Genomic DNA, 17,827 nt, shown 5'->3' on the forward strand with positions numbered 1-17,827 from the left:
GCAACAGGGCTTTTTCTACATCAGAGGGTGCTTCTTTGAGCTGTTTCAACTGTGTTTGACTAGGGCATGTGCACTTCGTTTTTTGGCCAGCAGGGGAGTAAAGTTTTATTCAAACAGTATTGTTAGATTTCAAGTTAGTGAGGCCCTTACCTGCTGAAGTCAAAAGTATGGATTGAGCCTGTCTGTCTCCTAGGGGATTCTGAACAGGAGAAGCAGCTTCCAACTCCCTGGCCAGCAAACCTTGTCTGAGGTCGCTGGGACCTTATATGGTCTGCTAGTGTTTGGTACATGTCTACACTGATTGGTGGTTGTATCTGGTGTTTCTATTGGATTAGGGTTAATGTCCTCATTGGTTGGGTATTTGAGGGTTCTGATTGGTTTCTGGGACTGTGATTCAATCATTGTAGGGTTGGGACTAGGGCTAGGGTTAGGATTTCTATTGAAAGTAGGGACTAGGGCTTCCTATGTTATTGGTTGTTGGGAGTAGGGTGGGACTAGGTCTAGGGTTAGACCTTTAATTGGAAGTAGCGATTAGGGCTTCTGGTGTGATTGGTTGCTGGACTAGGTGTGGGACTTAGAGTAGGGTTAGGCTTTCTATTGGAAGTAGGGACTAGGGCTACATGTGCCATTGGTTACATGGACTTGTTTTGGGACTACTGGTAGGGCTAGGACCTTTATTGGATGTAGAGATCAGGGTTTTTTAACTGATTGGGTGCTTGGACTAGGGCTAAGATTGGCTGTAAGGTCCTGGTCTCTTATTGGTTCTAGATTTTAGGGCTAGTGTTGTGATTGGATAGTGTTAGGGCTAGGGTTCCCATTGCCTGAAGGGGTCACCTGATTACTAGGGCTATAAAAAAGGCCAGGTATAGGGCGTCTCAGCCCGGGCGTCGAGGCTAAGGGCAGAGAGGACAAGGTCAGTTTCCTGTTTGAGCCTGTTAAGGGTAGAGAGGACAAGGGCAGTTGCCTGTTTGAGCCTGTTAAGGGCAGAGAGGACAAGGGCAGTTTCCTGTTTGAGCCTGTTAAGGGCAGAGAGGACAAGGGCAGTTGCCTGTTTGAGCCTGTTAAGGGCAGAGAGGACAAGGGCAGTTTCCTGTTTGAGCCTGTTCGAAACTGGTCGGGACTAGGGCCAGAAATGCTGCCCTTTTTCTCATTTAGCGAAACCCAGCCCACACCATCCACAGCCACAAACAGAGCAACACACTCACACCAAATGTACACCACGCACAACACTATGCACAGATTAATGTACCAGCCTGCACTACAACCCCAACAAAACCACATCTACACACCCTACTATCCCAACTACCACACATATCCACCATCACATACAAACAGTACACAACTCTATCCTATACCACTAACCAATACACTCATCACTAACACAACCCCAATCAACACCATACATAACTACATCCCATTCAGACACACTCTCCCTGCTGTAATTACACCTAACAGACCCCCTTTTATCACTAACAAACATATAATCATCCTTCCATCAGTTGTCCAACAAACACCCTCCTCTCCCTTCTACCATAATAACACTAACGCACAACACACACACTGCAGACCACCACACTTTGTAATCTTGCAACAAACCAGTCTAAGATAAACACTCTCACCTCTACTTCATTCCCACCTACACACAACATACACTCTACTCATAAACACATCACCACCCCCTCTACATCACATCCTCCTCTCACAAACAATACTACACAACCAAATCCATTGCATGAAACATATACATCAGCACCCTTTTTCACTACTCCTCAAAAGCAAAACATACCACACACACCAGCACATCAAGATCTTCAAAGTGCAACACTTCATAATACCAACCATCCCACAATACAAACATATACCCACCTTTCAAACCACACAAAGGAACAAACTGCAATGCCAAGCGTTCACTCTTCCACCACACCTAACACAATAAAAGCAATACAGCACCTCTCTTCTAACCACCTCTCATCCATTGTACAATTTAGAACTTTACTACATGACCCGCATACTGCACCACCTTCCCTGACTCATACACCTTCCGCCTTAAACACACACAAAAAATATAAGCAACATATCACACGTCCCAACTTTACTTCCCCATATCTACTTCACAAGAATGTTACACCACAAAAGCAACAGAGCACTCCAACTCACTCTCAGACACCATCTCCAACACATACACATGCAGACCCATCAAAATACCTTCTTAGCATGCTGGATGAGGAACACGATACAGAACAGCTACACGATTGCTATCCTAATACAGCTAATACCAGCACTAAAAACACACCTGCTACAAACCCACACAATACTGATCACTCTTCTACCAAACAAAGTCTCACTATCACCAAAGGCCACTCACTAAACTGTCTACTAATAAATGCTCGATCCCTCTCTAAAAACAAGCATCACATCTACGACCTTCTCACAGATGCAAAACCAGACATACTATTCATAACCGAACCATGATTGGGAGAAGATATGGCTCTAGTCCTACATGAAGCCATTCCTCTAGGCTATCAAATAATCACCCAAAAACGTATAGTCAAAAAAAGAGGTGGTCTAGCTGTTGTATTCAGGCAAACAATACATATCACTAAAATTGACAACATCTCCATAAAGAATTGTGAGGCTCTTCTAACAAGATGCAATCCTACACCGTCTTCCTCCTGTAACTTCCTGCTCCTTTACAGACCTCCACCTAGCAAGGATACATTCCCAGACGCACCTCTAGACACAGTTTCAAACCTGATAACAATACACTCCAACATATGCGTTCTGGGTGACCTTAACATTTGGTTTGATAAACCCAATATGACCCATCCAAAAACTATAATCACCGGCCTAGACGCATTGAACCTGCATCAAATTGCCACAATCTGACACACACCGCTGGACATATCCTAGATGTCATTTTTGCTAATAGTGAACTAGTTACCTTTTAAACTATAACTCCAATCACATGGTCAGATCACCACTTGCTTGCCTTCCAACATAAAACAATGCTAAGCGAATCACCTAAAACTACCTTACATCCATCCACCTGTAGGCTGTGGAACAAACTCAATTTGGAACACTTGGAAACACAACTAACATCCAGTACAAATCCGGAAAGCATAAATTCTGTTCAAAATCTATATGAGTGGCTACAGGAAGCTTTTGACATCCTGATACCACTCAAAATCACACAACAGAACAAAAGAAAAAAAGCGCCTTGGAGAAACATAGAAATAAAAGACATAAAACAACAAATTAGAAAGCTGCAACGTACCTGGCTCAAAACAAACGCCAAACAAGACAAACTTCACCTACAGAAAATTAACAGATTATACAAGTCTACTATCAAAAAAGCTAAGAAGGTACTATTCAGACAGAATCCAAAACTCTAAATGTGCTAATAAAGAATTCTATAAAATACTCAATGAATTTCGCAAACCAAATTTCCTAGAAGGAAGTCATCCTGTTACTCAAGATTTCACAGACAAACTGGAAAATCATTACACGGACAAAGCAGACACATTGGAATCGTACTTAAAACAGAAACAAAGCACCAGCACTAACCCTTGTACAAAACAACACCATGAATGCTCTAATCAAGCCTCTCCGTTCCTTCCAACACATCTCACACGATGAATTTATGGACCTCGTCAAAGCAAGCATGCCTGCCGGCAGCCCTTCTGACCCCTGTCCGCCACAATCTTTCAAGACAATTCTTTTAACAACCTCTGCTGCCACTTCAGTAAGAAGAATCATCAACAATTCCTTAACTACTGGAATATTTCCAGAAGAACACAAAAAGTCATACATACGCCCTTTACTGAAGAAAATAAACTTTGACTCGCTGAACCCTGACAACTACAGACCCATTACAAATGGACTTTTCCTGGGCAAACTGATAGAAAGAGCAGCGTTCGCCCAGATGTCACAATTCATTGAAGAGAATGACATACTTTCAGACTTCCAAACAGGATTCAGTCCGGGAAGAGGCACTGAATCTACCCTTGCCATCTGGGATGACCTAAAGAATACAGTTGACCGCAATGGGGTTGCTGCGCTACTCCTCTTGGACCTCTCAGCTGCCTTTGACAAGGTTGACTATGACACTCTGAAACAAAGATTCTATGAAGCCGGCATAGAGGGAAATGCTTTAGACTGGATAGCGTCCTACCTTCGAAACAGAACTAATGTCATCCATACCCCACCTTTCTCGTTCAAACCATACTTCACAAAAGCAAGGGTCACTAGAGGTTCTATCATCTCGCCCATGCTTTTCAACATCTACATGAAGTCATTACCAGTACTGATCAATAAATTTCACCTCACCGCAGATGACACGCAAATACTCCTTCAACTGGAATGCCCCAAAGAAAATCACAAATTTTCAGCTGTCTCAGCGCCGTGGATCAGTTTATGCCCTGGAGCCATCTCAAATTGAATGCTTCAAAAACTGAAATGCTCACATGTGGCAATTAGAAACATTACAACTCGCGTGCCGCATGGCCTGATAAACTAGGATCACTGCCTAAAGTATTGAAGGAAGTAAGAAACCTCGAATGACCATGGACTCCAAGCTGTCGATGAATGCCCAAGTGGATAAACTAGCAAGATCAAGCTTTGCTACTATAAAAACGCAACAAATTTTCCCTCATTTGGGATTTCCACACAAGGTCCAAGCTACCATCTCTCTTGTTCTGTCCAAACTCGATTACGCCAATAGCCTCTACCACGGATCACCTTTAACGACCGTGAAAAGACTACAACGGATTCAGAACTCGGCTGCCAGACTACTCTTGCATATCAAACCGTGAGACCACATCTCCCCTACCTTGAAAGCCCTGCATTGGTTACCAGTTGCCAGAAGATCCACGTTCAAGATGCTTTGTATCACCCACAAAGCAATACATGGAATGGGACCGCTCTTCATCAGGAATAAAATCACCAAACACATTCAACAAAGGAACCTCCGATCTAAAGGAGCATCTCGCCTCAAAATCCCACCATACAAGAAAAAAAACATGGGTGGCACATCCTTCTCTGTTCAAGCAGCCAAACTATGGAACTCTTTACCCCCCAACATAAGGTCCACCGACAACCACCTTATCTTCAGAAAACTACTCAAGATTTGGCTCTTCCCCACATAAGCGCCATACGCAAACAGAAATTTTCAGCATATCCCTCTGTATACAAGCATTTCTTTTTTACTATAGATATGTACCTATCTTTGTGTATTACTTTGTATAAACATGTAAAATAATTATGTTGCTGAGAGAAAAAGATAATAACAATAAATAAATAAAATTCATCTTTGGTCTACATGTACATACTTCCATGTGCATCTATGTACCTTCCATGTACTTGGATCTGTGTGTCTGTTACTTTTCTCCTGAAAAAGCATATCCAATGCACTGCCCTATTTCTCATCCTGTGCCTCTAGTAATATCTTTAGTCTACATATACTTACCTCCTTTATGTATCTATACACTTTCAATGTAATTATGGATCTATATATTTATCACTTTCTTCTAATTTATAATTTCCAATATACTACCCTATTTCTCAGCCTATACTTCGCTCAATATATCTTCTAGCCCAACCTTTCTGACTCATCTCAAACTTCTTCTACTACTCCTTCCAATGCACTACCCTATCTCTCATCCTATACATCTATCAATATATCCTCTACATCCAGTCTCTCATTTATCCTAAACCCCATACCACTACTATGATTGCCAAAATAACCCTTTTTAGACTCTCTCCTACCCTACCCCTCCTTGCATCATCTGACACCTCTTTTACTATACCGATCCCCTAAAACAAACCTTTCTGAACTCTTTCCTCTGAGTCCTCCCCTCCAAAACTCCTTTTTACTCACCCAAAAGCCTCCTCCTATTGCTAAGACCTAAAAATAAAAATAAATAAAAAATAAATAAATCTTTCACTCTTTTATCCCTCCACTATCCTTTTCGATCGAAATTAACAGACTAACATGTTCACTTCTCAAATTCCATATTAAACTATACTAATATACTACCCAAATAACTAAATAACATATCCACTACTCAAATTACTTCATATTTTTTTTACTATACTAATTTTCAACAGTAATCCTTTATGGGTTCCGTAGTGGCGTGCTACTTGCCAGAAAAGTGATTCAACACCCATCAGGGGTAACAAGTGCTATATGAATGCAAATCTTTCTTCCCCTTTTATCCCTCCGCTATCCTTCTCACTCGAAGTAACTGACTAATATCCACCACTGAAATTACTTCATATTTCACCATATTAATTCACCACTAATCCTTTGTAGGCTTCCTGAATATCGTGCTCCAACAAGCACTATATAAATACAAACCTTTGCCCTCCCCTATCCTTCTGCTATCATTCCAAATCCAAATAACTGACTAATCTATCCACCACTTAAAATGTACTTGCATGTTTCACTATACTAATTCAACACTAATCCTCTATGGATCCCGGAGTAGCGTGCTACTTGCCGAAAAAGCGCTTCAACGCCTCGTCAGGGGTAGTAAGCGAACCCCCATGGACATACCTCGGAGCAAACCGATTAAAATCGAAACCACACCGATCAGAGGCCCACAATGCTTCGAATGTGGAAAATGGGGCCACATTGCCCGCCTGTGCTCCAGAAGAAAACCAGCGGAGGAGCCCATGGAGGTGGGGTACATCCCTAAGGCTGTCCTGTACTCCTCAGAAATGGGTCCCTCTTTTCACGTAAGTGTAAGGGTTAACGGTAAGAAGTTGAGTGCTCTGTTAGACTCACGGTGCAAACAATCCGTTATTCAGAAAGGGTGGGTACTACCGTCCCAAATTGTTCAGGGCCACACTGTGCATATACGCTGCGTACACTGTGATGTAAAGCGGGAAACATCCTTTAGAACAAAACTTTCACAACGCGGTACCATTACCACGCAGGTTTTACAACGCAAGTCATTACAATGACTTGCGCTGGAGGGCGCTCTAGGATAGGGAATAGTTTAATTTACGATCCAACACCTTCCCTACTATCCATGGGGACTGGAGTTGGAATAGTAAATTAAACTATTCACTATCCAGCGCCCCCCAACGCAAGTCGTTGTAACGACTTGCATTGTAAAACCTGCGTGGTAACGGTTAGCGTTGTGAAAGCATGCGTTGTACCGTCATACATCCATGTAAAGCCCTATCCTGTAGCAGTAGTCACCCTGATGCATACCTGTCAGCCCCCTTGTACTGTAAGACTGGGGGTAGTAGAGACTCTTCCTGAAGCCCTTATCATAGGGATAGACAATCCCTGATTTCTGGCCATGTTCCAAAAGAACCTTCATCTACATACAGACAGGTCAGTTACTTCATATCCTGCAATGATCACACAAGAGCCTTGGGTGTTGGATCGTTGTTTTAAATTCCCACAGGCGAATGATCCCACCCTTTTGAATGCTTGGGAAATGGCACATGTGAACAAGGATGTCCCCTCCCCTCGTTTCCCAAGGTTTGTCATACAAAAAGACTTACTATATAGACAGGCATCTCAAGGAGAAACCCTACAGTTAGTGGTGCCGGTTCCTTTCCGTAACCAGGTCCTATTCTACTCCCATGCACATCTTACAGCAGGACACTCGGGAGCGGAAAAGACCACTCAAAATATAGTCCGTCACTTCTTTTGGCCCGGGATATATAAAGAGACCCAGCAATACTGTCAGTCATGCGAGGTGTGTCAAAAAAAGAATTTAAAACGACCACCTGCTGTTCCGCTACAACCCTTGCCACTCATAGGCAAACCTTTTGAGAGGGTAGGAATGGACCCAATCGGGCCCCTCCCCAAAAGTGCTAAGGGGAATGCATATGCATTGGTCATTGTTGACTACACCACACGATTCCCAGAGGCATTCCCACTCAGGGCCCCCACCACCAAAAACATCTCAGAAAAATGGATTGAGCTATTTTCCAGGGTGGGTTTTTCTAAAGAGATACTAACAGACCAGGGAACCCCATTTGTCTCGAGGTTGATGAAAGAAGTATGTAGGACTTTAGACCTCCGGCACATCCGTACCTCTGTGCACCACCCACAGACGGACGGATTAGTCGAGAGGTACAATAAATCCTTAAAAACCACTCTAAAGAAAATCCTCTCAGCAGAAGTAAAAGTTTGGGACGGATGTTACCCCTGGCTTTGTATGTACTACGGGCCCAGGTACAGAGCAGCACGGGTTACTCGGCGTTCAAACTGCTATATGGGAGACGGCCAAGGTCCCTTCTAGAGATAAATAGAGAAGCATAGGAAAACGAGGAAGAAGACGAACAGAAATCGTTGTTAGAATATACCCAAGAATTAAAGTCCAGGATAGGGAAGCTCCGAGAACTGGCCGCGACCAACCTAGAAAGAAGCCAAGAAAGACAAAAGAAACAGTATGATAAAGGGAAAAAGTGGAGACAACTGTCGGTAGGCGATTAGGTATTGGTGTTATTACCCTCTTCCACAAAACAATTCCAGAGTGAATGGATGGGCCCATACCCAGGAGTGGAGACAATTGGAAATACTACCTATAGAATACAGGTCTCCCCCTCGCGTAAGCAGTGTTATCACATTAACCTGCTTAAAAAATGGTTGGGACCCACACCCACAGGTACACCAATAATGGTGACAACAAACCCAGATATATCCACCCTGGGCCTACTACCTATAAATGAAGACCTAACTCTGGAACAGAAAGATGGCTTGAACGAAATCTGAACCCCTTTGCAGACATATTTTCAGACTTACCAGGGAGAACAAATCTAGTCAAACACCACATAGAAACTCCAGCGGGGAAACACGTGAAGCAAAGACCTTATCGTGTCCCTGCAGCCCGCCGGGAAGCAATGAGAAAAGAAATTGAGGACATGTTGAAACTGGGAGTCATCCGCCCATCTAAGAGCAATTGGGCCTGTCCGATAGTTATGGTCCCAAAGCCAGCGGATCCATGCATTTTTGCATGGACTTCAGAGCTTTGAACGCCATCTCATCGTTCGATGCTTATCCCATTCTGAGGGTGGACGAGTTAATTGAGAAACTTGGCGACCCGTTTTATCACCACGTTCGATTTAACAAAGGGATATTGGCAGGTCCCTCTGAGAGAAGCAGACAAGAAGAAAACAGCCTTTGCCACGGAAGAAGGATTATATGAGTTCAATGTCTTACCATTCGGCCTACATGGGGCACCAGCAACTTTTCAGCGACTAATGAACACCATCCTGCAGCCATACTCTTCGTTTTGCTCAGAATATCTAGATGATATCGTGGTGTTCAGCCCGTCCTGGATAGAACACCTCAAACACCTACAGGTCATCCTGGATGCACTGAAAAAGGCAGGACTACATATCAATGCAAAAAAATCCAGAACTGCCTATACCCGAGTGAAATATCTGGGGTACATCCTCGGCAAAGGGGTGATAGCCCCTCAGGCAGAAAAAGTCAAAGCCATCTCAAATACACCCTTTCCATCCACTAAACGAGAACTCAGAGCCTTTCTATGGCTTATCGGATATTACAGAGGATTCATTCCCCAATTTTCCGATATCGCCACCCCATTAACCAACCTGCTACAAAAAAGTCAAACAAAATGTGTTAGAACACCCTACGACGGAAGTGCTCTTAGCTTTCGAGAAACTTAAGGAAATCATCACGACAGACCCGGTACTCATATCCCCCAACTTTGACAAAGCCTTCATTCTGTCCACAGACACCTCCAGTTTAGGCCTAGGAGCAGTCCTTTCACAGGAAGGGGTAGATGGAGTAGAACATCCCGTCCTATACATAAATAGCAAGCTCTTTCCCAGGGATTGTAAATACCCTACCATTGAAAGGGAGTGCCTAGCAATAAAATGGGCAGTAGATAAACTCAAGTATTACCTAGAGGGTCGTCCTTTTCTCCTATATACCGACTATGCTCCACTACAGTGGATGTGCAGAAATAAGGCCAATACAACCCTTTTCTTTCGAAATACGGCATAGAAAAGGAGCGGACAATGGCAATGCCGATTACCTTTCTAGGGTCCCTCCTCTTCCCGATCAGGAGAGCCATAGGGGGGAGGTGTGTGACCGGGCGGACCGGGAGGACACGGCCCAGGGGTTATCAGGCGCATCAACAGACTGGTGGACTGCCTTACCTCCGTCCCTCTCTCTCTCCCAACAGGAGACATGGGCATGGAATACAGAGCCGGACAAGGAGGAGGAAAAAGGGCACGGTTCCTTTAACTGGTCACTATTCTGTGACGAGACTCCGCCCCAAGGGAATCCCGCCGGACGGATATTGGATATAAGACCAGAAGCCCACCTCCAGTCATGGAACGTCACCGACGCGGAAGAAGAGAGCTGGAGAGACGCGACCGGAACGGGGAGGAAGGAAGGACCTTTTGATAGCCGTGTGGAGCTGTTCGGGGAAGGAAACGTATCGTGGGTTTGGTAGGGGAGCGGGGCCGCCCTTAAGCCATTTTTGCAGGGTCCTGGCTCAAGCACCCGTCTAACCCCTGTATATATCCCTCACTCCCCGTACCCTTGTGAGAGCCTCAAAACCGCCAAACCTAAAACACCGCTCTTTGCTGTACATAAAGTGCACATACCACGAGTGCCCTAGGTGTTCCCTCACTCCTGGCCCTTGTTTTGGGATCTAGAGTATCGGATAGCAGTATAGTAAACTATCCTTTGTTTCTTTTTTTGTTTTGGGGCTTCCTACGATCTCTGGACTGAAGGAAGTTCGAGACCCGGCCAGCTAGCTGCAGAGCAGTACGGACTGAAGGAAGTTCGAGGACAAGCCAGCTAGCCGTATAGTTGTACCGGAAACCTCCCGCCACCACGGAGCCCTCTAGCTTTGCAGCTACTAGACTAACCAAAAAAGAACTGTAAAGAAAATAAACCTTATTTACCTAGAACCAGTGTGAGTCCTGGTCCTTCCGAGTTGTTACAGGAGGTTATCACTGGAACCACTTAACCCACTCCCACCACAATCCCCCCCGTTAGAGCCTAAAATTGTTGTAGCTAACAGTCATATAGCATTACAGAGTACTGCATCCAACCAGCAACAGGGTATTTTTGAACCATTAACATCGGTTAATTCCTTATGCTCAACATCATCTCCCTCTCCTCCCTCCACCCGTACTAGGCAATCCAAGGTTATGCCAGCGCTTAAAGGCAAAGATCAGTCAAAAAAGTGAAAAGCACGTAGCGCTCCCAAAACAAGTCAACAGATTGTTAAGCAGGCCAAGAACAGGAATTACATGTATGAGCAGGGAGGGTCTGCAGCTATGTCTTTAACTCTAGATAGCCATAAGGGGAGGGGGGGACAGTATTAGTTCATCAGCGGGAGTGCTGTGTTCTAACTGCCCCCAGGTGACATCAGATATCTTAAAGCAGTTAGAAGAGAGGTTACTAAGAATAATTAGTCCCGTGATGGCGAAGCTGGATGCAATTGAAGCGAGGCTAGGTACAATAGAGAAGCATTTATTTAAAGATCCACCAATCTCTAGGTTTTCCAAGGGGGGAGAGATGGCTGAAGTGATATTGGTAGAGCAGTCGGGAGGCACCATTGAGTGTTCTATATCCAACAGGCTCCCGTCAATGTCAAATCCCGACAATATGCCCGCTGGACCTAGGAAACCTGGTAGCAGGAGCAAAGGTGAAATGCTTACCAATGTCCCAAGTTCCATAGTATTAGATCTACCCCCTCAATCCACACCTCTGGTGGTAATTTTGGGGAATGCGCCGCCTCTTCCCCTCGGTTCCACCGAAGATTATTCCCAACTTAAGAACAAGGTGGTTCACTGGCTCTGTAATAACTTAACAGTAAGCCCTGCAATAGATCGTAACATCATAATGGCCCGCCGTGTGGGATGGGTAGGAAACTCAAGAAAATCTGGTGTGGGGGACTGTATTGTTGTAAATTTTAATGACCGTACGCTTGTCGAAAGGCTATTCAGAGGAATTAGATCTGGCATGCCTAACACTGGCACTGGAATCCAGATCCTCCCCCTGGATTTTTTCTACCAATCTGAGTTCCTAATTAGAAATAACCGATCCTCAGACACTAATAGGCAGTTATATGGTCCTCCAGCAACTATAAGAACTATTCATCATACCCATCAGACAGCTACCCATGATCCTCAGGGGAATTTTAACACCTTACCCATTCTTTGCAATAGATTTGCTGCCCTTTCTTCTTTAGAGGACTGCGATTGACTAAACAGTTCTGTAGCGCTTAATGAGCTAGCGCCGCCTTCTAATTCTCAGTGCATAAGAGAAGGACGCTCAGGAGAACCGCGGGGGGGAGATTGTACTGCCGCTCAGGTCGAGTGGGTAGAATTCATCAGGTTATTCCCTGTGATTTGTTTACAAGAGACCTGGCTGGTGGATTGAGTCCTTTTTTTAGAGGGCTATAAGGCTTTCTTTGTTCCAGCCATACATTCATCTAGTGGCAGAGCTAAAGGAGGTTTGGTCATATACATCTCACTAGCCTTGAAATGTATAATTACTCTTATACCCAGCACTAACAGTAATATTCAAGCAGTTATTTTGAAACGTGGGAATGTGAAGCTGTTTCTGATTATTTTTTATAATGCAGAGAACATCTTAGGGACCTGCCAGATTGACCAACTGGCTGGCTTTGTCAAACAATATCGCAGAGACGCTTCACATTGTGTGATGCTAACAGGAGACTTTAACATCCACCGTGTGGCAATCCAACAATATACACTATGGGCGAATTGGGCTGTGGCAGAATGGGCGGCATACATTTTGAACAATCCTGGCGGGGTGATGCCCTTAATCACTTCCTAAACGAATACGATCTGGTTAGCTCCATGTTTGTGGTGGATGTCGGCAGCAAACAGGTCGTCCCCACATTTAAGGGGCATACAGGGGGGGTCTTTCATAGATCACATTTTAATTACGAAGGGTTTACGGTCACGGTTATAGACAGCATTTATAGTGATCATAACCCTGTTTGTATCCAGCTATCTGGGAATTTACTGGTCTTGCGGGACAAGTCATTTATCACCGGGGTGTTGAAACCCAGAGACGGAAGGCGCCGCCTTTAGTGGTCAAAAGTGAACTCGGATTCACTCTATGTCAGTATTCACAAAACATGTGCCCCAGAACTTGAATCTTGTGTTTGTCCTGTCTCTGCCCCTATGGATATCCTTAGGGCATTGAGGCGATTACCATCAAAGTGGGGACGTTGCTGACCCCTCCAACAACAGCCCTTAAGTCTAGGGACCCAAGATGGTTCGATCACACCTGTTCAAGGGCCGCCAGGGAGCTAAAGGCAGCCCTGAAAAGCACACCAAGAGACCCATCACTGATCCGTTCATTACGCTCAATATATAAAAAAGCGCTAGTAAAGCGTAAGGGTGACCTAAAAGAAATGATCTGGAAGGATCTCTTAGATCCCAGTACCCTAAATAACAGTGAGAAATTCTTGGGTATAGTCAACAGACCACTGTTTGATACAGGAGGGGAACCTGAATTAGGAACTAATATCCCTGAAAATGATTGGGTACGGCATTTCAGCTCCATATTTAGGGCTAATACCCCACAGTTAGACTTGCACCAGGATGGGCAGGGTGTAACATTACCACACTTTACTCTAGGCGAAATTGAAAGAGGAATTGCGGGGCTGACAAGTAATAAAGCACTGGGTCCTGATGCCATGCCCCCGGACCTTTTTAAATCAAACATAGCATTATGGGCGCCGGTTCTTACAGCGGTACTCAATGCAGCAGCTTCCCTGGGTTGCCCTAGGTCATGGGGTACCTCCACGATTGTTCCAGTCTTTAAAAAGGGAGATCGTAACAGTACTACTTGCTACAGACCGATCTCCCTGATCGATTCGGTAGTAAAGGTTGTGGGAGGTGTGGTCCTAAATAGACTGTAATTATGGGCTGAGGAAAATAGGATTACATCGGACATTCAATACGAGTTTCGTCCTGGCCACTCTACACTAGCACAATGCCTAAATCTATACATGGTCCTTGGGAACTATACCATGGCGCGACAGGGGACCATCTACATGATGTTCATGAATCTCTCCTCCGTGTTTGATTGTGTAAACCGGTGGAAATTATGGGATCTCATGGGCGCCATGGAGGTGGAGCCTTCTCTGGTTATCTTCTTAAGGGACCTTCATAAGGACACTAGGGCACATGTTAGATATTCGCAAGATCTTAGGGTATCAAGTGACTTTCCCATTGAGAGAGGAGTGAGGCAGGGCTGCATTTTGGCCCCCTTCCTTTTTAACTTATATATTAACGAGCTGGACACGTTTCTGGTAAAAACTGGTGCTGATTTCCCCTATGTTGGGCGCAGGGGCCTGCCCATCTTGCTATACGCAGACGACGCTGTCCTCTTGGCAAGAACTGCCAGAGGCCTGCAGTCCCTATTGAATGCCTTTCACGGCTTTATGGCTGACCGCGATCTTGCCATAAATAACACCAAATCATACATCATGCAGATAGGGGTGCACCCCAAGAAACAGTACTCATTTGAGGTAAATGCTGAGAAGGTACCCCATACCACATCATTTTCTTACCCGGGAGTCTTGTTTGACGACCACTTAAAATGGGGCCCGCTGGTGCAAAGGAAAAGAGGGGAGATAATACGGGCAAACTCAGCTATATTCAATTTTCCGACTAAAATGGGCAAATGTCCAGTAGCCGCACTATTGAAGATGCACCAGGCAAAAAGTGTTGCACTGGGTAGTTATGGGAGTGAATTATGGGGGTATGTACCAGCCGAAAGTATTGAGGTGGCTGAGAACATCTTTCTGAAACAGCTATTGGGGGTACCTAAAGGAACAGCTAACCTAATAGTTCCTGAGGAAACCGGAATACCCTTTATTGGCGACCCTATAGCACTACGGCCTCTATTGTTTTGGCTCAAGTGCTGGCTGAATAAAGACCTGGTCTTCAACCATCAGCTGTTAAGAGAAGTGTTCTCTCAGGATCATGTGCTCAATGTACCATGGCTTAAATATCTAAAAAGTTGTTTCACCGAGCTGGGGCGTCCGGACCTTTTTTTAAATCCAGACTCGATTGTTACCGCTGATGTAGAGTTTGTTAAAAAACTTTTATTTCAAGGAAAATACTAGCAAGAGAAGACGTAGTATTGGTAAAATCCGGCATACGCAAATTTGCGATGCTTAAAACCACACCTTTAATGGAGCCATATCTATCATGGCCCATAACAAGACATGAGCAGTTTTTATTAACAAGGTTTCGGCTGGATTATTATCATTTATTATTAGCTGTACCTAGGGGATCACGTAGAGGTCAGGTGTTACCTTCCTGTGGCTGCGGCAATATGTCTCCGCAGGATCTGGTGCACTTTTTATTAATTTGTCCTCTCTATGATGCTCCCCAAAGGTTCTTTTTGAAGCCCATATTAAAAAAATTAAATTTTAAACAGGTCCGCCCGGCCCTGTGCTACCTGCAAATGGTAAAACCTGAAAGCACTTTATATGTGGTTGGATTCCTCAAATCAGCACTAAAATCCAGAAACAGGAGAGAGGATTGATAGTTTTTTTATTGTATTTTATTGTTATATTTTACACCCTCTTTAAGCTAAACGAATTATATAAAAATGTGGGGTTATGTTTATGATATATACCTTTTATAAAGTTTTATGCTCAGGCTGCAATATTGCTTTTATGGTTTTTAACATATGTAAAACCGAATAAAGTATTTTGAAACTACTAAGTCTGCTAGGCACTCAAAGATGTAGGTAGATGCAAATTAATTTTCTGTGAGTTACAGTAAATTTTTTAGATACACCAAAGTAACATCACAGAATACAATATCATCATTAAAATAGATATACTATTTCCTATTTTTTTAAATCTAAGCATATTAATGCTAATATATTTTTTTAAAAACATCATAAAGGAAAAGAGACCTTCCACATTTTTATGTTACAAAGATAAACTAATCTATACTGACAGATCACTCTACCACACTGTTATTTTTTGGTGCCCTCGTAAAGAAACAAGAGTTTATGTAGAAGCATACACAGTTAGATTCTATAATTACATCAATAAGAAATTTTAAAAAGCTCAACATAATCTTCATAACTTGTACTATTCATGAGTACTTGTGTAACAGATACCCACTAACTGAGTGCATGATGTACTCCACAGAAACTGGATTTTTCAAAATGGCGGTACCCATTAGGTAGCAACAGCTGAAGGAAAGGGTGTGGATAGGAGGATATGGGGCAACTGGTGGAAGGGTAGGACAGCAGCTCAGAAGGGCTCAGACATGAAAGATCATAGGCACTTAGTCGTTTTGTATTGGAAAGGTTTTGAAACCCATACGCCTCCTTTCAATTTTTGAATAAAATATCTGCTGAAGTTCCAATTTGGTCATAAAGTTTCTACAGTTGCTCCATTCTGGAGTGCAAATACAACCTATGGTAGGAATAACACTCAGGAGAGGTTAGGAAATCATGGAGGATTATTGGTCCTAAATAGCTACACACAAAGCATGTTCCCACATTGGCTCAAATATTGGTTACATTTATTTCAATGGCAATCATTATGATGGAACGATATTATATATAGATGTTCAGACATATTATAGCTACTCTAATCGATGCTAAGAAAAAAAAACCAATGATGAATAGTAATTTATAAATACCCAGTATGCCACTGTATTCCAGTGAAGATGATGCAATAGAAAAGTGTGCCATAACTTTAAGTTCTCTCACATATTTGAAGACATAGCATCCATCAGTGTTCCCTACGAAACTCACAACTACTCCCTGTGGTGGATAAGTAAAATCTGATAACTCCTTTCATCTGAAGCTACTGGTTAAGCCTGGATTGAAAATTGTATTTAAGTTAGCAAGGAATTTACTTTTCAGTAAGTACATTTGGTAGATGCATGGTGGTACTGAAGAATACTAATCTAGGGCACTAGACCAGCCCAGGCAGACCAGCACAGCGTTGTTTAGCTTAAGGAATAAGGTGCTTAAGAACACTTGATTGATTGATTGCACAGGAAATGGGGTGGTGAAGAAAGAAGGGGCCAACTATAGCCAGGATGGGCATAGATTCGGGGGGGGGGGGTGTTTGGAGTGTTACACCCCCCCCCCCCTGATAAATGTATTTTTTATTAAGTAGATGGGTACAGGAACTTTCAGTCGGGTAAGATAAGGTGCCTCTTAGATTTCACCTGGGATTTGTAAATGCTCACTCAGACAAAAACACACACACACTCTCATCTCTGTTTTGAACGTCTTAAAACATGATTATTTTACAAAATACTGTGTTTTACGTATCCCCTCATGATTCTCACTCCATTCCTTTTCCATTGGCCACTAAGCCCCCCCCCCTCATGCGCTGCTCCTCATATAATGATTGACATGATATGCCAGCATAGTTTTCGGAAAATCTGAAGCTCATCTCCCCATTCTTAGTGACCAAGCTATGATAGCCAGGAGAGCCTTGTGTCCCTGACTACTTCGGTATCCACAAAGCACAAAAATCTTATTCACAAATGAGGCAATGGATTTAGACACAGAATAATTTGTTTAAATATTTAAATGTGTGTGGTTCTCAATGAACATTTAAAGTTTCTACAACGTTGTGTTTCAATTTAGAGTATCGATCTGGATCAAAGGGGAGTCATGTTCATCAGCAGATGCAGCACAGTCAACTCTCTCTTGCATCTCCTGAATTGTCTGATTATACGGATGATGATGATATTAAGAGGCCATCCACAAAGTTGTTTAAAGAGAAGTTGATCAGCCACCAAGAAGATGAAGAATCTGGTGACTATATTCAAAGAAGAGGTATGATGC

At 43.5% G+C, this 17,827-nt stretch overlaps 1 protein-coding gene across 2 annotated transcripts in view; it reads left to right on the plus strand.

Moving 5' to 3' along the window:
* Positions 1 to 17,827, plus strand: part of SPMAP2L (sperm microtubule associated protein 2 like) — a 928,058-nt gene that overhangs the window by 422,550 nt on the left and 487,681 nt on the right. For both annotated transcript variants that reach the window (XR_013607593.1, XM_078677574.1), the window contains exon 4: positions 17,627 to 17,818. Coding sequence is in view for 1 of the 2 variants with exons in the window: in XM_078677574.1 (XP_078533700.1) it covers positions 17,627 to 17,818 (192 nt within the window). In the remaining variant the exon portion in view is untranslated. The remainder of the gene's footprint in view (positions 1 to 17,626; positions 17,819 to 17,827) is intronic.

This window comes from Lissotriton helveticus, chromosome 2_1, assembly GCF_964261635.1.
Source record: "Lissotriton helveticus chromosome 2_1, aLisHel1.1, whole genome shotgun sequence".
Taxonomy (NCBI): Eukaryota; Metazoa; Chordata; class Amphibia; order Caudata; family Salamandridae; genus Lissotriton; species Lissotriton helveticus.